This window comes from Emydura macquarii, unplaced genomic scaffold (genome assembly GCF_026122565.2).
Source record: "Emydura macquarii macquarii isolate MOO-44397 ecotype Brisbane River unplaced genomic scaffold, CSIRO-AGI_Emac_v2 contig_2321, whole genome shotgun sequence".
In the NCBI taxonomy this organism is placed as follows: Eukaryota; Metazoa; Chordata; order Testudines; family Chelidae; genus Emydura; species Emydura macquarii.
This window is the reverse complement of record NW_027132458.1, coordinates 2,086,318-2,108,384: the sequence shown is the minus strand read 5'-3', so window position 1 is coordinate 2,108,384 and position 22,067 is coordinate 2,086,318. Positions and strand designations below refer to the sequence as shown.

The window sequence follows — 22,067 nt, the reverse complement described above, 5'->3', positions numbered from 1 at the left end:
GGGGGGGTTTCTTGCCTTCTGGTTTTTTTGTCCAGAATGATCTCATTTCAGGACTTCTCTCTATTAAAAATGGGTAGAGAAGTGAATTTTGCATAGATATGGTACAATGAGTAGTAGAGTTTTTTTTATATAAAAGTTTAGATTCTTCTTCAGATGGTTTCCCTATGGAAGCTTCACTTCAGGTGCATATGCACCTTTGAATGGAGATGTTTGGTGGCAGTGCCCATTCAGTCTGCACATGTGCCCCAGCTAACCCTGTGCCCAACATTGAGGATATATATGGCAGTGTTAGACAAACTGCCCTCTGTTGTTTCTCAATCCCCTCTTGGCCAGACAGAGCAAGACTTGCCGTGCCATCTTCGTTAGCTTAGTTTTAGCACTTTATATATAGATTTATTTTAGGAATAATTTTATTATCAGATTTTATAGTTCTAGTATTTTTATCATTTGTTTGTAATTTGGGGGTCTACTCTGCAAGACTGCCTGGTCCTCCCCCCTGTTTTTGTTTTGTTTTTGGTTTCTTAAGGAAACCTCTCTGGAGAAGTTTGCTTGTTAATTTTCTCTGGATATGCTGAGATATCCCAGGGTTAAGTCCTACTTAACTTGCCATCACTCTGTCCCATTAGTGGCGGCCATCCTAACTGCCTAAAGGAGATGCATGTTCCCTTCTTAGGCATACAAGCTGTGTTGTCTTAGGAAGTAGGTCAAGAGGTCTCTTCAGAAGGAAGCTAGTAGTAAAAGGCCTGAATAGCCTCAGAGATCTGCTTCTGAGATCTCATGTCCAAAAAATAGTATTGCTGAGGCTCCAAGCCCCTTCAGTACTGAGGAACTCATACCCACCTAAGAAGGCTCCAGGTACCTCTAAGTTTCTCAGTACCTAACATTGCCTGGTACTGATGCCTGTCCTGTGCCTGGCACCATCCAAGCACAACCCTAGTGCAAGAGGTTCTAAAGACTCTCTCAAAGAGCTTCATATCAATGGCTGTGCCCATCACTCCAATCCTATTCTCTACAGTGACCAAGACAGCATTGCAACCAGACCAACAAGTACAGTTATCAACCTAGAGCTCACTCTCCTTTACACTTTGTGAGGGAAACTCCAAGGCATAGACGTGCATGGGTCACCCTATACTCTTTCTCGTTTGACCATAAGTTACTCTCCTCCACTCCCTTTCCCATATAGGGAAATAGTCATTTTAGAATCCATGGACAGCCTGTGGGAAGCAACTCTCCAGAGCATGGGGACCATCAAAGAAGACTGACATTTACTCCTTTGTCAGTCTCCTCCCCAGAAGTAATCCTTTGAGGAACAGGAGAAAAGAGGGCTAATGAGAAAGCTGCACCACAACATCTGTTCCTCCCTACCAAGTGATGCAATAATGCTTCTGCCTTCATCATATTCAGATAATGTCAAGCAGTTCCAGGAACTGATCAGAAGAATTTCTGATTCCCTTCATATTTCTTTGGACTCATGAGACCCAGCACAAACTAATAGACATTCTCCGTACTGCCTTCTCTGGTTGGGTAACTTTATCTGTAAACATGGCCTTGCTGGAACAAGCCAGAACAATTTGGCAAACCGCAGCTACCCCCAACTTGTAAGAGGACAGATGAGAAATACTATGTTCCTGCTAAGGGTTATAAGCTCCTCTTCACACATCCAGCCCTGAACTCACTGGTGATCAATGCTGTGAATGAGTGAAACAGGCAACACTGCTCTAGATCCACTCAACAGGACAAGGATCAATAACAACTAGACTTGTTTGGCTGCAAAAGTTATTTTTCTGTGTCATTACAATTTAGAAATGCCTATTATCAAGCCCTGCTTGCAAAATATAATTACATTAATTATGGAAAGTTCAATTCCTTTATTAACCTCTTGCCTCAAAAGCAGAGAGAGCAATTTCAAGGGATCATCACAAAAGTACAGATGTTAGCAAGGACTTCATTGCAAGCCTCCCTGGATAAATCTGACATGTCTTGATCTATAAGTACAGCAATTGCAGATACCCATGCTAGCTCTCATCAAGCTAGTTCAGGTATAAATAGTAGCATAGCCACAATAAGATGGGGAATGAGATGACTGGCTCGGTGAATAGGGTGAAAGCGGTGGACATGATCTACCTTGACTTTAGCAAAGCTTTTGATACAGTCTCCCACAATAGTCTTATCAGCAGGTTAAAGAAATATAGGTAGGATGAAAGGACCATAAGATGGACAGAAAACTGGCTAGATCATCGGGCTCAACAGATAGTGATCAACAGCTCGATGTCTAGTTGACAGTCGGTAACAAGTAGAGTGCCCCAGGGGTCAGTGCTGAGGCCGGTTTTGTTCAACATCTTCACTAACAATCTGGGGGATGGAATGGATTACACCCTCAGCAGGTTGGCAGATGACACTAAGCTGAGGGGAGTGGTAGATACCCTGGAGGGTAGGGATAGGATACAGCGTGACCTAGACAAATTGGAGGATTGCGCCAAAAATATCTGATGAGATTCAACGAGGACAAGTGCAGAGTCCTGCAATTAGGACAGAAGAATCCCATGCACTGCTACAGACTGGAGACCGATTGGCTAGGCAGCAGTTCTGCAGAAAAGGACCTGAGGTTATAGTGGACAAGAAGCTGGATATGAGTCAACAGTGTGCCCTTATTACCAAGAAAGTTAATGGCATATTGGGCTGCATATTAGTAGGAGCATGCCAGATCAAGGGAAGTGATTATTCCCCTCCATTTAGCAATGGTGAGGCCACATTTGGAGTATTGTGTCCAGTTTTCGGCCCCCTACTACAGAAAGGATGTGGACAAATTGGAGAGAGTCCAGAGGAGGGCAACAACAATGATTAGGGGGCTGGAGCCCGTGACTTATGAGGAGAAGCTGAGAGAACAAGGCTTGTTTAGTCTGAAGAAGAGAAGAATGAGAAGAGATTTGATAACAACCTTTAACTACTTGAAAGGGGATTCTAGCGAGGATGGAGCTAGGCTGTTCTCAATGGTAGTAGATGACAGAACAAGGAGCAATGGTCTCCAGTTGCAGTGAGGGAGGTCTAGGTTGGATATTAGGAAAAACTTCTTCACTAGGAGGGTGGTGAAACCACTGAATGGGTTACCTAGGGAGGTGGTGGAATCTCCACGCTTAGAAGTTTTTAAGGTGCGGCTTGACAAAGTCCTGGCTGGGATGATTTATTTGGGGTCGGTCCTGCTTTGAGCAGGGGGTTGGACTAGATGTCCTCCTGAGGTCCCTTCCAACCCTAATCTTCTATAATTCTTTGTTAACATGGGTAGTGGAAGCACAGCTGAGCCATGCCAAGTACAAACCCACCTGAAACCAGTGAGTATGTATTTGTCAGGGCTCAGCCATGCTTCTGTTGCTACCTATGCTACCATGGATACACTACTGCTTATACTTGCACTATCTTGATGAGAGCTAGCTTGAGTGTGTGTACACAAGCAGGGGAATCACACCCCTCACTCATAGTGTAAGCGTAGCCTTAGTATCGATCGCTTGAGAGGTTTAAAACCACTCAATTGATGGAAAGCCTCAGACCAGGTGTGTACAGGAGTCCCCTTCACTCTGTTTCCCCTCACAGCAACCATAGAAGCAGATATATACTCCAATAGGATGGGGTGCACATTTTCAGTCAGACCATTCAAGGCAAATGAACTGCTCAGGAATCTATTCTCCATATCAACTTTCTGGAGCTCAGAATGGTCAAATATGTATGTAAGCATTATCTAGCTATGATCAAGAGGCAATCCATCAGCATTATGACAGAAGACAGGGCCAGCATGGACTACATAAATCACCAGGGAGGAGCAAGATCCACCTCCTTTTGTGCAGAAGTGCTAAAGCTGTGGAACTGGTGCATTACTCACCAAATCTTCATTTAAACCATACTTTCCAGGTCTCCAGAATACCATAGCTGACAAACTGAGCAGGAACTTTTGCCAGGATCACAAATGGGAAGTCAACGACTTGACACTTAAGGGGGAGATACCTTACTTGGGGTTACCTGGGAATAGATCTCTTCACCATCCCCACCAACAGAAAATGTCAATGGTTCTGCTTAGCAAAGAGGTCTAGGCCATCATTTTCTGGCAGTTTCCTTCCTAATTTCCTTGTCTAGAAATCTTCTTTATACCTATCCTCAGATGTCACTACTCCTCAGTCACGAACAAGATCATGCAGGACAAAGCCAGAGTCATTCTGATTGCATCGGCATGGCCAAGACAAATATTGTTCCCATCACAACCACCATTGCAGTTAATACTAATAATTATTTGCTTACCCAGGATTTGGGGAAAATTCTTCATCTCAACCTTGCAGCACTCACTTTAAGGCTTGGCTTTGAAATGGCTTTCAGGGGTGGAGATCACCTGTTTGAAAGAAGTACAAGGGGTGTTCCTAAACAGTATAAGGGCTTCTACTAGGAAGACATACCTTCAGAAATGGAAGAGCTAGGAACTCTTGTTTCTGAGCCTCCCCACACAGACACACATTTTTTTTTAATAAAGAAAAGATACCTCTGGCCACATCCTTAGTTTTCACACATGGTAACCGGGGACTTTCGTATCAGTCAGGATGTTCAGCTGCCATTTTTTTTTACCTTAAACCTCACCAGACTAGAGAATAAGGCACTCTTCACAGCTTAGATGTCAGGAGAGCATTACTGGGGTGGTTTCTTTTTTTTTTTTTTATTTGGACAGGACTAAACCCTTTAGGGTCTCCCCAAGATTATTTGTCTCTTTTGTGGACAGAGTTAAAGGCCCCTGTCTCAACCCAAAGACTCAGAGTGAGTTTCTGCTTGCATTCTTTTTTTCTATGAGGCGGCTAATATCTAGCCTCCTCCTCCTGTTGTTACGGTTTCTTCTACAAAATAATGTATTTCCCTATCTCTACTAAACGTTTCCACTGCAGAAATTTGCAAAACTGCCTCATGGGCTTTGGTTCACACCTTCTCAAAACATTACACTCTAGGGCAGATGCTTCTTTTGGGACTGCTCTTGTTCAGTCTTAGACTGGGCTCCAAAGCACTCATCTCCTTAAGGGAGTGTTGCTCAGGAGTCACCTGAAATGGAGCACCCATAGGAATATTACTCAAAGAAGAAGTTATTTACCATATACGGTACCTGGAGTTCTTCAAGATGTTTGTACTTTGTCCTCAACTACCTACCATCTTTCCCCTCTGCTTTCGAGTCTTTGTTTTTGTGGGACTTTGTGGTAGAGAAGGAATCGAGGGTAGCTCGTCTGACATTGCCCCTGTGACCTCAGTAGAGGGCATGAGGTTAGCTAGGACATGTGTGCAGACTGAATTGACACTACCAAAAGTCCCCAATCAAAGGCTCATAGGCTGCATACCCACCTGAAGTAGAGCACTCGTAGGGCCAAAGATCTTGAAGAACTCCAATTACTGTACAAGGTAAATAACTTCTCTCTAATGGTCATATTTTCTTGTTCTTCAACACAGAATAAATTCATGAAGAACTGACTTCTTTCAAAATGACTCCCATGTCTTATTGTTCATAATGGGACTTAGGTCACAAGCTGCCCTTGAGATGGTCACTACCTCCACTCACCTGCTGTTCAGTGCTGCTCCCTCTCTGTAGACAGCACAGGGGCCACTATCTTTCCTGAGGACAGTTTGGCTTCACTCCCGTTGGGAGTGCTTTTCTTTACAATTTTTAATTGCTGAATAAACCTTATATCTTCTTCTTAGGAATTTTTGTGTCTAGACAATTGGGTGCATTTTTGCACAGTATTATCACTGGTGTCTAATCACAGCATCTGGTTTTAAAGGTATATGTACATTTAAGATATCATTAGCAGGTGGACATAGGAATGTTGTCATAATGACACAACACTCATTAGCGATGTGGGAGAGGAAATAATATATACACACATCAAGTATAATTGGATATTAGGAAGGAGACGTTTTGTGTTTAATGTGTGTTTTGAAATACACATTTTGCAAAATATAAATAGTTTTAAGATTTTTATCTCAAAAAGAGAAAATTCTGTCTGGCAGGTTCTCAACACTATTTTAAATTGATTTAGTTATCACAAAGAGTTTCAGTTCCAGAGAAGGCAAGATTTAACAGCCAGCATGAGGTGGAAAGAATTAATATGGTAAAATTACATCTAGTTTCATTGGCTGCCATAGTTTATTTTTTATATAGCTGAAATATTAGGATGACCAAGGGAAGCTTATATTATTCAGAACAGTTATCAGTGCAAACCACACACACATTTAAAAAAAATCTTTGAGATTTTACTATGCATGGTCTCTGATCTAGTACAATAATTAATGGAGACAGAAACAGCTAAAAAGTTAAACCAGTTAAAGTTAAACCCACCCTGTTCTTTGCCTCATTTATGCCCATTCATACACGCACTGGCATTCATTAATGTAATGAGTTCCTTCAAAGAAAATAGTATGTACTGACTGCCATGTGTTTTATTGCTTGCTTACTGCTTTATTGTAACAGTTCTTTTCCCCTGATGGTTTGTTTTTAATAGAAAGATTTTTTTACAGGGTTTATCCCCGAACAAAGATGTTTAATGCTAAACGCAGGTTTCTTCTGCTAAAGTGACTGCCAGGGGATTCCGAGTGCAAATCATATAAAGTTTACTGGCGGAAGCCAATTACACCTGTATGTATCTTCCTCCAGTTCATCAGGTGGTGCTCCCTAAGCCAAATAGAAACAAACTAAATACACAGTGGATGGCTAAAGTGTAGCACATGCAGTATGTTAGTATTTTTATTTAATGTTGGTAGGAATTAAGATGTCTGCTAGTTAAGTAGACTCTTACACATTATAGATTTTATATGAATATTAAACAAAAACATCAACTCCTGGTAATTGGTTAGAAAATCAGCTAAAATACTTCTTATAAACATTGCCAATATTTATTTCACTTAAAAAATTATCTCGTTTTGTCCCATTATATTAGCCATTCTTGATCATTTGTTCTAAATAAATTAAACCCTATTTTTTTAGTACACTCACATTTGCAGCACACTTTATTTTTATCTATTTACCTGACTCTGCTTATCTTTACAGGTTAAAGTTGCAATTCTTAAATACATAGAGACGCTTGCACAGCAGATGGACCCAGGGGATTTCGTAAATTCAAGTGAAACTAGGCTTGCGGTATCTCGGATCATTACCTGGACAACAGAACCTAAAAGTTCAGATGTTAGGAAGGTACGTCCATTCATGATAAAATATACAGTTAGTCTTTCAGGGTTTTTCTTCAGTAGTTTTTGAAGCTGAATTTTGTTCTGACTCTCCAGTCACAGTTAGGAGGTGTTTGTATATGGCTTTTTACCATATTCTTAAATAATGCTTTAAAAGAAAAATCGCTTAGAGTTTTGTAATTTAAGACAACTTTTCCTACAAAAATATGTCTATAGGTTCATTTTTTACAGATAGGGAGAACCTACTCTATTTCACCAGACACAGATTAAATTAAAGCATTCAGTGTCAAAATAGATAAAATAAGGCTTTGTCTAGACTAAGATAAAGGTGTGTTTTTAAAATGCTTGAACTTAAATGTTGTAACTAATACATTCTAAAACTCGAGACAGTGCAAGTTATATTTTAGCTGTTTCAGATGAACCCTATCTTAGGGTAAAAGGAATGCTATTGTTTAAAGCCCTTTGTATGACAGTTACATTTACTTAAGTGACCTTCTCTAGACAGCTTTAACTAAAATTACATCAACAAAGGACACCTTTTGTCCCAGTAATACATTCATCACAGGAGGGGTGAGTACAAAACTAAAATTATAGTTCATCTGGTTGGAGGTTTGCATCTGGTTTTGCACATTCTTTGTATTTGACAAAAGGTTTTAAGGAGTAATTGTTGAGTTGGTGATAATAGGAAGCTGACATTTTAATAAAACTACTACTTTGGCATCAAAGAACTCTTCATACAAAAGCTACTGTTGGTAACATTTACTGTAGAAAATGAAAATACACTTTCTACAGAGATTTTGTGTGGGAAGTGAAAGGGGTCATGTGTCCCTGTAAAAATTGGTTAAAAGGTAGAGAATTGGTTTTCACTAAAAAAATATTCTTTGTTTACTTTTTTGGGTCACCCCTTTCTTCTTGAGATTTTATGCCAATTTCCCACCACCAGGCTTCAGAGACTTTTTACTTCTTGGACCACTCCTTTGACAGCTTCTCCTTGCCTTAGAACTTGGCATCGTCTCTCTTTCTTCTGTCCTTTGCTGGGATGACATGGCTACAATTATCTGTTCTTTGCTGATCATTTGTAGTTCTACCTCTGTTCACTCTAGCTTTTTCTTCATGGTGTATCTGTTGCTAACCTCCATAAAAATAATTTCTCCTAAAGCTGCTGTTTTTTATTCCTTTTATCAGCTCCATCATCATCCTTGTCTCTCAGGCGCAGGCTGTCTTAGTGTTATTTTTTTCCCATAAGTTTGTAACAGTATACAAATTTACAAAAAAAGCAGATTACACAAAGTTTGTAAAAAGAAACGTCATTCATTTTGTGCAAACAAAAATTGGTGAAGAACTTTCGGAAACTGTGTTTCTCTGTGAAGTGTCATTTTTTAGAAAGAAAGTGGAAAGTAACTTTAAAAAAGTGAGTGTTGTATTGGCATATAGGTTTATGATATTCAGTTATATTGTTAATTTTGGTGTTCTCTTTCAATCATTTCTCTCCATTTCTCTCTCCTTTCCACTTACACTAACAGTTGAATCCTATTTTTGTTTTTTAAATGACCTCCATATCACCGTTTCTCTCTTCGAGTGATTGCTCATATCCATTCCATTATAGGTGTGTGCGCGCCCCGTGCGCAGATTCCCAGAACTTTTTTCCCTTAGCTAGCTCCATAGGGTCGGCTCAGGCGCCCCCTGGAGTACCGTGCTCATGCCGCGGTACATAGGGCGCCACCGACCCTGTGGCTCCTCAGTTCCTTCTTTCCGCCTGTGACGGTTGCTGGAACGTCTGCCTCTTGCATACCGCAAGTAGCATTCCTTAGTACTATAGCTTTGTTGTTCAAGTTCTTGTTCATTGTTTTCTTAGTGATTAGTAAGTAGTTACGTTGTAGACATAGTACCCTTAAGAGCTAGAGCTGAGCCATACCTGGCTCCACCAGCTTTAAAGCCTGCACCGCGTGTTCAAAATCCTTCCCCGTGAGTGACCCTCATGACTGTTGCCTCCGATGCCTTGGGGAGCAATATAGAAAGGAGAAATGTAGGATCTGTAGGTCCTTCAAGCCAAGGACCCAGAAGGAGAGGGACGCAAGACTGAAGGCGATCCTAATGGAGTCCGCGCTTCGCCCAGACTCCGAGCCGTCGTGTTCTCCAGCGACACCGAGTGTCTCGTCGGTGTGGAGCGCTCTGCCGGCACAGCTGTCGGCACTGAAGAAGAAGAAGCGGCTGGAGGCCGCACACATGGACTCCCCCCTGCTGCCGGGAAAGCAGGGGGTACAGCAGGAGATGCCCCAGCCACGTGCCATGGAGAGTACTCTGGCACCTGCATCTCCTTGCAGAGAGCCTCCCCCGACTCCTGGGGGTGGGGGAGCGCCTCTGCAAGGGCCGTAGACACCGGAGGCTTTCGCTGCGGCACGCACCCTCATGGGCCTGCCTATACCTCTGTCCCCCCCTCAGCCGAGAGTTCCGTGACCAGTGTCTCGGGGTAAACCCGCGTTGGGTTGCCCCGGTGGGTGGAAGAGACGGGAGTCGAGGTCTCCCCCCAGACGGTCAAGGATGGTCGAGAGTGTGGGTTCCCCTCCCAGCTCCGACTCTCAGTCGTCGAGCTCCTCGGCACCGAGGGCGGTCGAGGGACAAACGCTCGAGGCAAAGGCATCACAGTTCCACCTCGAGCGGGGACCATAGCTTGGGCTCCGGTACCCCAGTGTGGTGCCCAGCTTGACATCAATCCCCAACGCTGCCTGCCTCGGCACTGTGCATCCCGGCACCGCCTGCCTCGGCACCGTGCATCCCGGCACCAGAGGTCATCATCATCCTGGAGCTGCTCCCCTTCCAGGATCCATAAGCACAAGTCAAGCGGCTCGGGCTCCAAGGGGGGCGCCTGAAATGACCCAGCAGGTTCCTACGCCTGCACCAACATGGCCCCAAGGCCCCTGGCAATGGCCATATTGGGGGCCCTGGGGTACACAGATGGGTCAAGGGACCGCCTCGGTTCACTCCTCGGTGGCCCAACCAGTACCCTCACCAACCTGTCCACCGGAGGGCCACCCCTCGGAGGAGGGGTCTGACCCAGAGGAAGGACCTTCTACAGGGGCCCTTCCACAACCCTCCTCCTCCATAAGGCCCCCCTCTTTGACTTCCGGGCCCACCAGGACCTCCTGAGGAGAGTGGTGGACAATCTCAGTTTGGAAATTAAAGAACTGTTGGAGGAGAAGGACCTCCTCTTCGGGGTTTCTGAGACAGCAGGCCCATCACGACTGGCCCTTCCTGTTCATGAGAGGGTGATGAACATAGCCAAGACCCTCTGGCAAACCCCCTCCTCAGTGGCCCCCACTTCGAAAGGCGCTGAGCACAAATACTATGTACCTAAGGAGGGGTTTGAGTTCCTTTATACGCACTCCGTCCCAGTGAACCAGCGGGATTGCCAGGGTGGCCAGGGCAACACCCTGAAGGACAAGGACAGCAAGAAGCTGGACCTTTTCGGGCGTAAGATATATTCCACTGTGGCCCTACAGCTAAGGGTCACAAACCATCAGGCCCTCCTGGGGAAGTACAATTTGAACCTCTGGTCCTCTCTGAAGAGGTTCTCCTCGGGGTTGCCCCCGGACCAGGCCGCAGACTTCACCACGGTGTCGCAGGAAGGGGTGACGGCGGCTAAGGTGGCACTTCAGTCGGCTAGTGATGCAGCGGATGCTGCTAGCAGGGCAATCGCTTCGGCCATCGTCATGCGCTGCTGCTCTTGGCTACAAGCTTCCGGCCTGTCCCAGGAGGTCCAACAGTCAATACAGGACCTCCCCTTTGATTACACCGGCCTCTTCTCCGAGAGGATGGACGAAAAGCTCCACGCCCTAAAGGACTCACGAGCCACCCTGAGGTCCCTAAGGCTATACATCCCCCGTGCCTTGAGGCGCCAGGCCCGCCCTCAGGCCCAGAGGCAACCGCATCCTCCACCAAGGCTGTCCCCCAGACCCGCTCAGCCCAGGAGGGGTCAGGATCGGTACCGGGCGCCCAGTCGCCGCAACCGTCAAGGGCCCTCCACGGGGTCTCAGCAAGGCCCAAGCAAGGGCAATACTGCCAATAAAAGATTTTGACAGGGTGCACGAAGGTGGCACTCCTCCATTCCCTCTGGATCGCTCCAAGTTATTTACCCACAGGCTTCGGCCTCACTACGCCGAATGGGAAGCCATTACCACAGACCAATGGGTCCTTGGCATAGTCCTCAGGGGCTATGCCTTACAACTTACGGCCTTCCCCCCCAACTCTTCCCCTACCCAATCCCTCTTCAGGGACCCCTCTCACGACGAACTCCCCATACAGGAGGCCAACTCCCTCCTCATGCTCGGTGCGGTAGAGGAGGTTCCTCCACAGGAACGAGGAAGGGGTTTCTACTCACAGTACTTCCTAATCCCCAAGGCCAAGGGGGGCTTGAGGCCAATTCTGGACCTCAGATGTCTGAACAAATTTGTCAGGCGCACCTAGCCTCCATTATTCCTGCCCTAGATCCAGGGGACTGGTATGCCGCCCTCGACCTGAGGGACGCGTATTTTCATATCACTGTCCTGACGGGACCACCATTTGAACCCCTGGCGATATGCTCACTTCTTTACCTGTCATTGAAGGTGGCCTTCCTAGTGGCCATAACTTTGGCCAGAAGGGTATTGGAGCTCAAAGTGCTCACGTCAGAACTTCCATATACAACTTTCTTTAAGGACAAGGTACGGTTTGGCCTCACCCAGCTTTGCTTTCAAAGGTGGTTTCCCAGTTTTATGCGAACGAGGACATCTTCCTTCCAGTCTTCTACCTAAAGACACACGCTAATAGTCAGGAACATAGAAAGCATTCGCTGAATGTCTGGTGGGCCCGTGGCCTTCTATATCAAAAGAACCAAACCATTCAGGAAAACAACACAGCTCTTCATAGCAGTGGCAGATAGAATGAAGGGGCTACCTGTTTCTTCTCAAAGGATCTCTTTATGGATCACTTTGTGCATCAGGGCTTATGATTTGGTAAATGTGCCTGCCCTGAAGTTATAACAGCCCATTCTACCAGAACACAAGTATCCTCTGCAGCTTTCCTGCCCCAGATACCAATCCATCTGTAAAGCAGCAACGTGGTCACCTTCGCTGCTCACTCTATTATCCTTTTCTTTTAATTGCTGCTCCCAGGTTGTCTGTGCCAGGGTGGTGTCGGCATTAGAATTGAGAGCAGAGATGCAGTCTCTCCCGTGCTCTCTCAGTGACACCCTGCTAGGGGCTGTTCGAGTAAGGAGACTGGGCTTGGGAGCTGATGAGGGAAAATGTTGGAGAAGGACTGACACCCAGTTGTCTGAGAAGGTGCACATCGACACAGATCAGATGAGGAGCTGGGGGTGACACTGGGACTATATGGACAAGGAGACTGGGGGTGAGGTGTTGGGGCAAGAGGGGGAAACCTGGGAAAGGCTGGGCAAGAAGACTGGGACTGAGTCTGGGAAGGCAGAGAGATTGGGAGAGACTCGGACTAGGCTGGGCAAGGATGCTGGGACTGAGATATGAAGCCTGAGAAGTGGAGATGGGAATGGGTAGGCAGGGGGAATAGTACTGGAACAAGTAGTTGCTAGGAGGGGGAAAGAGGCAGGACTGGGACAGGGATGGGTTGGAGGGGATGTGGAAAATGGGGTAAAGAGTAGACATATGTGCCTGCTAGAATACACTCTCTTCCAGAGCCTGGAGTTGAACACATGATTCTTGTTTCACCGTTCTGTCAGCTAACATCTGTGAAACTGTGTGTCTCACCCCTCTCTGGTGCTGGTCCACACAGATGATGATAACTACAACTGCAGTCAGTTACTCTGTAAGCTCAAATAGCAGAAGTCTCTGCAATGGATCTGAAGATTCCAACCCTGCTCATGAACTAGATTGATATGATACCACAGGTTGGTTGGAATTACAGGGTTTTTTTAGTTTAGTTATTTAAAAACCTAAGAAATTACACACAGACTATATTAAAGACCATTAAAGTTGCAAAGTCAAGCCCTCAAGAACTGGCAAATGCCAGAATGAAGTTTGCTGTTGTAACCTTAATTTCAGGGTTCCCCCTTCCCCCCCTTGTGCATAGTCCTCAATTACATGATCACATGCTATTTTTTCCACACGACTCCTGCTTTGTTCAGTGTTCAGTGCACAGTATGGATCTGCTGTGAGGATGAGTCAGGGTTGTGTAATAAAGGAAAATGTTGCCTGTAGGAAACCTGCCTCATTTGTTGCAGAAGTTGAAAGATGTGTAGTGAATGAGGCAGGGGACTTGAGGATGGTCTCATGAGGAAGGCAGTTGAAGGCTGCCTCTGCCTCTGATGCTAGGCAAATTATTTAAACCAAACTTTTCACAGATGGCCACTATTAGTTCCTCATTTTTTGGATGCCCAGCTTGAGACTGTAGGATCTGATAGGCAGAATTGTTGAGCACTCACAGCAGTAATTAATTCAGTGGAAAGCTGTGTTTTGAACATACGAAGTGCTTAATACTCTGAAAAATTGGGTCCTTGTCACTTCAGATTGGGCCCCAACAATTAGTAGTAACTTCTTATCTTAATCTTGCTGCCTCAGCTCCCCATCTGTAAAATGGGAGTAATGCCCCCTTATCTCGAAGAAGTGTTGTGAAGTTTAAAATTAATGTGAAGCACTCAGATACAGTAGTGATAAGTGCAATAGAAAAGGCCAGGAGGAAATTAATAATTCTGTGTTGAGAGTAATTTGAATAGTGTGCAGTAAAAGCATGGAGCCACACATGGAGCAATGAATAGAAAGTAAAATATCATTAAGGGAGCACCATCCATCATGTGTACTGAAGAAGGCATGGGCCCTGTGGAAAAAATAGTATGTGATCATGTAATTAAAGATTGTATCATTAATTAAGATTGTGCTGGAATTTCCCTACTTTTGAGTACTTGACTTTGTAATAAGGATATTATTTTAACATAGTTTTTCGTGTGTAACATATAATAAGAAATGGCATAGAGGAAATAGATAGGGAGTTTCTGTTTCTGCTCTGTCTCATGACACAAGAATAAGAGGACATTCAATTAAACTAAAAAGCACTAAATTAAAAATTTCTAAAAGTAAATGCTTTTTCATACAGCATGTAATAAGACGGTAATACTCATTGTCACAGGATGTTGTTGAGGCCAAAACTTAGAGCAATTGAAAGAGGAGCTAGATGTTTATATAGATAACAAGAATATCCAGAATTATTACAGTTAATGATAACATTTTGGAAGGAATAAAATCAATAGAAAAACGTATTTAAACACTAAATTTGACAAGCTTCACTGGTATTTTTCAAAGAATATATTTGTCAGAGTAGTTTGACACACAGTATATTTTTCAAATAAATTATTTCGCAAATACCAGTGAAATATGAATAATATAATCGCCAAGTATTGTTCAACAAGCCTACTTTTTTCATCTCATTTGTTTTTGTTTGTTTTCTTTCACTTCCTGATTAATCTCTGTTTTTTCTTAGATCATACTATATCTTATCTTGAGTTATCTTCATTGTTTACTTCTTTTCTTTTTTTTCTTCTCCATAACACACACTCTCTTTCTACCTATACCAGAGGTTCTCAAACCGGGGGTGGGCCCCATTGGGGGGGCATGGAATGTATTTGGGGGAAGGAGGTAGGATGAGATGTTTTGGGGGGGGGAACCTTACTGTGCACATTTTATCCACAACATAACTAGCAAAGCTGATTTCTCCCGACATATCAAGTCCTCAGATGATGCTATGCATTTGATTCTAGATGGCGCTGTGCATTTTAACGGATTTCTTTTAAGTTTATACAAAGTCATTGCCTTCTGTAGGCTAATCTGTTTGCTACGACATGGTGTGCACATTTAATTTTAGACATCAACCACAATCACAGTTTTGCTTTTGCTCTTGTTACAGTGGATCGTTGGCTCTGTTTGAATCAATGCCTTACTGTTTTTAATATTTAATGAGAGTTGCATGTTGGTTTTTTTTAACTGGTATATGTACTTGTGTGGTGGAGGAGCATAAACTGCTACAGACACAAAGAAGGGGGGCGCAATCAAATAAGTTTGAGAACCACTGACCTATACTATGTTCTTTACCTCCTCTCCAGTATTTTTGTATCTCCACTTTTCTTCTGCTTCTCACTGTAGTATTCCTTTGTTCTAACTTCTCAGGTATAAAAATGTCAGACATCTACTAGCCATAGACTAATACAAAACACCGGGGGAAGGGGGGGCTTACTGCCCTTGGCAGTGCTCAAATGAGAAGCCAGTCCCTCCAGCTTCTTGGAAGCGGGAAGTTGATGATGGTACTCCTGCTGGGTGGTGTCCCATAACACTTAATGTCTTTCAGATCTGTCTCTGTTTAGTTGTTAGTGCTGTTTACATTATCAGTCAGAAACTCCTCAGGCTGCTGGAAAGGAAGAGGAGACAGGCCGATATTTTCAAAAGTGGGTGCCTGAAGTTAGGCTCCTATGTTCATATGTTAGGCGCTTACATTTCCTGTTTTTTTTTCAGGAGTAGTTGACCATAAAATAGATCCATAAATAATTATTTTGAAACCTAACTTTAGGCTTCATTTTTTTAAAATCTGACCTTTAACTTTTTTTAAATTAAAGCTTAAATTCTGTAGGGTATGGTGCCACTTGCCCAGGGAAGTTTCATACTCATCCTAAGCAATTTTTCAAGATCTGATAACACTTTTCTAGAGCTTCATATTCAGGGATGTCTAGCACTTTACAAACATGAAATAATTAAGCCTCCTATCACCTCAGATCACCCATGAGATACAGCTGAAAAGTAGCATCTTAATTTAGAGTTAAGAAACATCTGTTTTTTATGTATAAATATATAGTATACTATACATATATAGTAAAATAATAAGTTTCTTAAGAGGGGTTTAATTGCAAAGCTGAAATATTTGAGATCAGAATCAACTCTTGCTCTCTGGCAGTGACATCGCTGAAGATGATTGGTGATAAAGCTAATGGAAATTGTCTTTTAAAGTGTGTAATGCAAAGAGCTGGAACAAAAGGTGTGGTGAAAGTGGTGTTTTTATTTTATGTGATACTTTGTCAAACATATGTTGTGGTATGCTAAAAAGAAGAGATAAGAGTCATTTGTATTCTGATTATTTGCAGCTTTAATTTGTGACTGACTAATGATCATAGGAAAGCAGTAAAGGAGCAATGTGATTCTGTTATAGCTGGCTTTTCTTGCCCACTTGCCATATTTTAGATCATAAAATAGTAAAGAGACTGAAGCAGGACTGTCACCTAAATCAGTAAAGTTTAAGTAGTAAGGCACGTGGCATTCTATCTTAACTGATAATTGAAATGTTTAGAATGGGTTCTTATATCAATAAGTAACTGGAGCTGCCAATGAGCTTTATCATCCGGAACACTTATTAATTACATGACGTTTTCTCATCTTACTTTTTGTTACCATCAGAAAGTCACTTGCAGTAGCCAGTTACCTTAAGCGTCAAGATTACACCAGTAAATATTTGAAAGAGATCTCCTGACATTATTAAACTAAACTTTTAAAATGGTTTTCATTTAAATAGATTTGAATGTAAAATTAGATATATCATAAATATTCACAGCAACTTTCTCTATTTTGTAATAGGTGGTAACTTTTTAAGTGAACTTTTCAATTATATTAAAACAGTAGTTTTTTTCCACCTACTTTGTACAAATGACTTCTTAGTACAAGCATTTCCAGTGGGCCGTTTTGCTGTAGTACATTGAACTGGGACTTTTTTCTGGAGGCTAGCATTCTGTGCTCCAGGATCTCAGTTGTGTTTTGAGTTTTGTTTTGTTTTAATGGAAAGTCTTTAGCTCTCCTAGTTTCAAAGGTTGCATTTTTAAGGTCAACAGTATGTACACCAGAGCAGTGATATGTGCCTCAATCTACAACCAGCCTGAAACAATAGTTGCTAGAGGGTTGTGAATTAGTTACTCTGAAATCAAATAATGATGAATTAAATATCAAAATTGATAACTGTTTGATTGCTGGTCGAAGTATGTAAGAAAGAAAATAGAAAATCACATTTTTAAGATCTGCTGTGAATGAAGCTCTGCCTGAGACGCCAAAATAAAACTTCATTTGTGAGCAGACTTTGGGAATACATTTTTATTTCCCAATTTGACCCCCCAATATAGGATTATGTTGACACATGCTACTACTGAAAGTCGCCTACAGTATCCAAGTAAAACATGCATATTTAGAAGCCGTGCCATCATGGGATGTCATTTGGATTGGAACCTTAATTGTGATGGGCTCTGTACAATTACAAAATACAAGTCTACCCCAAAAAACTTAAATTCTAAATCATTTTGAGTAATACTTTCGAGTAAAATCTTCGAATACAAGAAGAAGTGAGAGGGAAGATAAGAGTTACAATAATAACACACGATAACATGTAAGATTAGCTATAGGTACAATCTGGAAACTTCAGAGTTTTGAGGGGATTTATGTCTCAACTGGCAAAGAGAGTAATGAATCACTTCTAGCCCTGTATTTGAAAATGTATCCATTTATCCAGTTAGGAGTTGATGAATCTGTCAGTTTCCCTTCGGTTTTTAACAACTTAAATTGCATTGAAGTGAGAGACTAGGACAGGAAGGAAAAAAAGATTTAAGCATTCAGCCAATCAGCAACGGAGAACAACAGTTCACAGAAAATTTGTTTAATATTTTATTTAATTAAATTTAAACACAAGTATGAATATGTGCTGATGTATGTTTTCAGTCTTAGTTTTCCACTTAGTTAACAGTTGTTGTAGTTTATTGCTCTGGAGAGAAAAGAAGAGAGAACATTTTCTAACCTACTTTTTAAAATATTTTGGTACGTAAGCATATTGTCTATCATTCTTTCCAGCATTAGGCACTGGTTCTGTCCAGTGCATGCAGGCCTTGTTGGTGAGCTGCTAAACAGAATTGGTTAATCCTGGAATCAGTTTTATACCAGAATGAAAGTATTAAATAAGTGTGAGCAACTCAACAATATCCTGCTTTTCATTGATATGTGACTGGCCTTTTGCCACACTGACAAACCTGTTGGCTTGTCAATCAGTACTCAGTAAATTGTGTAAACGCCACTAAATCAGCTAAAAAAGTTAGCTAAAAAATGCACTGCATAACTAATTATATTCCACTATCATTAAAAAGCTGTGCTTTTGATACAAGTCAGGGAAAACAATCTTAAAGCACTAGTTTAAAAACAGATATTTACTCCCTCAAGGTGGGGAGGACCTATAAATTGCCTAACAAATAAAAACTTAAAATCAGAAAAATTATTCAGCAAACCAGAACCTCTACTATTAATATTTTAAATTTTACTTTTCATCTTCGAAGTGTTTTGTAATCAGCTAAATTAATTCTTATGACATTTACCTCACAAGGTTATATTCATATTCAATATTATATTCATATTCACAAGGTTCATATTTTATAGATAAGGGAATCCGAAGAAGAAAGTTTAAATTAATCCCCCTATGACCTTGGGGGAGTCAGTATAAGTTTGAGCTCTGATCAGACCACAGAACTATGCCTACTGTTCTCCTAATAGTGGAGACAGGTATAGCAAGCCTGCTCCCATCATGCCTCGGGTTTTCTGCTAAACATCGATCTTCTGTCACTTGCAAATGAATCTGTTTTAATGCCAAAACCACTTATAAGCTATTATTCCATTTTCTTTGTCATTTCATTTGTCTGTTGTTACTAGCGCAAAGCGTTCTGGGAGCACATTTGAAAATGACTTACTGCTAGGAGGATCATGGGAAGTTAAAGGCTGAGGAATCCTGACCAGGGTCATCAGTGTATGAACTCCCAGTTTGCCAGCAAATGTCCATTGTTTGTTTCTTAAACATGTCTGCCAATACCTTTATTCTTTAAGTTTTTATCTAATTAAAATAGGTATCAGCATTGTTTTTCTGCCTTCTTTTTTCATTATTTCTTTCTCTAGAATCCTTACTGGTAGAATAAAGCAGTTTTTGATATCTAACATTTTAAACCATATTCACATATACTTTTGATTTATGTTTTTTGCTCTAGGCTGCACAGTCAGTTCTGATAGCTCTTTTTGAACTAAATACCCCAGAGTTTACAATGTTACTGGGTGCTTTACCAAAAACATTTCAGGATGGTGCAACAAAGCTTCTCCACAATCATCTCCGGAATACGGGCAATGGTGGCCAGGTATTTACACTTATATTTTACTCTGAAGTTTCTGATACATACTTCCAACTTCATTTTAATATAGGGGTTTTTTTTTAGTTTAGTTTGATTTATTTGCAAGGGGTTTCTAATTAGGAGTCTGTCTTAATTTATAGTAAACAATTTTCTTATTTAAAAAAGAGCTGTGTATATATATTTAAAAAAGTTGAGAATTCTCACCATTATTACTTTTAAGTAAACTGATCATGTTAGCTCTTGGTGCTCTTAACTTTCAAAAACAGTATATATATATCTCTCACTTGTTTTTTTTAGTTACTGAGATTACTTGTCTCTAGTTAGCTAATCTCAGAACTTTTCTGATGTTAAAAACCAAGTATAATATAAATTAAAAGAAAATGTTATTTGTACTAGAATACTATTTTCTCACAGGGGTCAATGGGAAGTCCTTTAACAAGACCTACGCCACGTTCACCAGCCAGTTGGTCCAGTCCCCTCACTTCCCCAACCAATACATCACAGAATACTTTGTCACCAAGGTAATATAAGGCTACATTATGACTTTCCATGATAACTTGGCATTATGGTTTTGTTACATGTTATCCTGTATTCCAACCCCATCAAAAAGTGCAGAAAAATTTTACCCAATTTAAATCAAACACTGCATCCTAAGAATAATCACTTATTGGAAACTATTAACTAGGACCAATCTCCAGAAGACTTACAATTTCAGATCGTAAAAGGAAGTAATTGGTTAAATGCTATTCACTGCTTAACAGCCATTTCTGCTAGTCCCAAGTATTCCATAGGTTATGTTTTTGATGACTGATAGATTTAATACTTTGATGTTTTAAATGTTAAAACTGTAGGCAAGTTCACTATAGTAGTTTATATTGTATATTTAATAGAGATTCTATACAGACACTCAGGGCATTAACACTTTTATCAGTAGAGAGTGGAGCAAAAGTCTACTTCCTCCTGCTGCTGTTCCTAAATAAGCAGGCCCCTCGTTGGCCAGCCAATTTCACCACTTGAAGAAGTCCCAGCTATTATTCATTCTCTTTAATAAAGGAGGGGCGCCATTGGCAGGCAGCCACCACAGCTCCCAGAGGACTGTGGTTCCAGTCTTGTGGCCTTACTCCTCATTAAAATAATAGTCAGAAAATAAATTGAACCCTTTTATCCCCTTCTTCCATGTCTCCCCTGGTCTACAGTGCATTTGACTATGACACAGAAAACATGAATTCTGAAGATATTTATAGTTCTCTTCGTGGGGTCACTGAAGCCATTCAAAACTTCAGTTTCCGTAGTCAGGAAGATATGAACGAGCCTGTGAAACGGGATTCCAAAAAAGACGATGGTGATTCTGTGAGTATTTGAATGACAACACGAGGAGATATTTTATTACAGCTGAATTTTCTCTTTAAATGGATTCGTATATCAAGGGTACAATTTTCAAAGCACCTAAGTACCATTTTCAAAAGTGACAGGCCTTTAGGATCCTAAATCCTATTGACTTTCAGTGAGACTCAGGCTCTTAAGTGTCTATCTGTGCCTATCCAACTTTTGAAAATGGGACTGAGGCTCCTTAAGTCACTTAGTTACTTTTGAAAATTGTACTCCTAGTCTTAAAGTAAAACACCTGTTTATTTTAGTGATGTCAAATACTAATTACAAGAAGCCATGCTGCTAACCCAGTCTACGTAGAATGCCAAAAGCATGTTGGACTATGGTTTTAGTTTTAACTTGCAACTACTTATTGGTGTTATCTGTTTTAGATTGAGCGATCTGCTTTATATTCTTGCTGTTATGCTGGAAGCAGCCTGTATGATTTCTGTCCCTGAATAAAATATGTACTTCATAAAACTTCTTTCAGAAAGTAAAACTTTTGATGTGTGTCCCTCAAAAGGAGCATATCCAAACAAATACTTTACAGTGCCTAAAAGCTTTGAGCACAATTTTCAAACTTGGGTACCTGTGGTTCTAGAATTCAGGCTCAACACAGCTGAAAATCAGGCCAATTATTTAGCTGCTTAAATATGGCTTTAAGTCCCTAACTTTAGGCTCCCACTATGAAAATGTTGCTGTTTTGTTTTCAGTTCAAATACCTTATTCCTTTTTAGGCAACATTCATATGCACCATTCGAGAAGAAAGCTAAACTTTCTGCGAGCTTATCTAAATGAACACTTAGTTCACTGCAAGGTGGCATTTAAATCTGTGCCACACTAGTATGCTGTGCATGAAGAGTTTGTCTGGACCCTATTGCTGTGCACTAAAAATTCCTTTGTATGCTTTAATTTACTCCCGTTTCAAAGTGGGGTAGATTAAAGTGCACTAAAGAATTTTCAGTGCATGGCAGGGTTCAGATGGACACTTAGTGAATGGCAAGTTAGTATGTGTTAAATTTATATCTCATCCTGCCACAAACTATGGCATTCATTTAGACAAGCCATAAGTGTGGAGAAACAATGAGCTAATTTAAGATGTTGGTTGGCACCCATAGAACCTTGCAACTTTGTAGCTTGTTTTTGGACTTATCTACATGAGAATTTAGCACACAGCAAGTTAGGGTGTGAATTTACAGCACACTGCCTACTCTGTACATCCCCTCCCCCTCATGTGGATGCGCTAAAAGGGCCATCGTGCGCTTTAGCTTAGTACACTTTAAAATATATTAAGCTAAACCACCCAAGAGCACTT

At 41.5% G+C, this 22,067-nt stretch overlaps 1 protein-coding gene across 17 annotated transcripts in view; it reads left to right on the top strand.

The window, feature by feature from the left end:
- The window catches only part of CLASP2 (cytoplasmic linker associated protein 2), a 270,791-nt gene that overhangs the window by 227,443 nt on the left and 21,281 nt on the right, over positions 1 to 22,067 (top strand). For all 17 annotated transcript variants that reach the window (XM_067560901.1, XM_067560896.1, XM_067560898.1 and 14 more), the window contains 4 exons: positions 7,061 to 7,204; positions 19,247 to 19,390; positions 19,799 to 19,905; positions 20,581 to 20,734. In XM_067560901.1, coding sequence (XP_067417002.1) covers positions 7,061 to 7,204; positions 19,247 to 19,390; positions 19,799 to 19,905; positions 20,581 to 20,734 — 549 coding nt within the window. The remainder of the gene's footprint in view (positions 1 to 7,060; positions 7,205 to 19,246; positions 19,391 to 19,798; positions 19,906 to 20,580; positions 20,735 to 22,067) is intronic.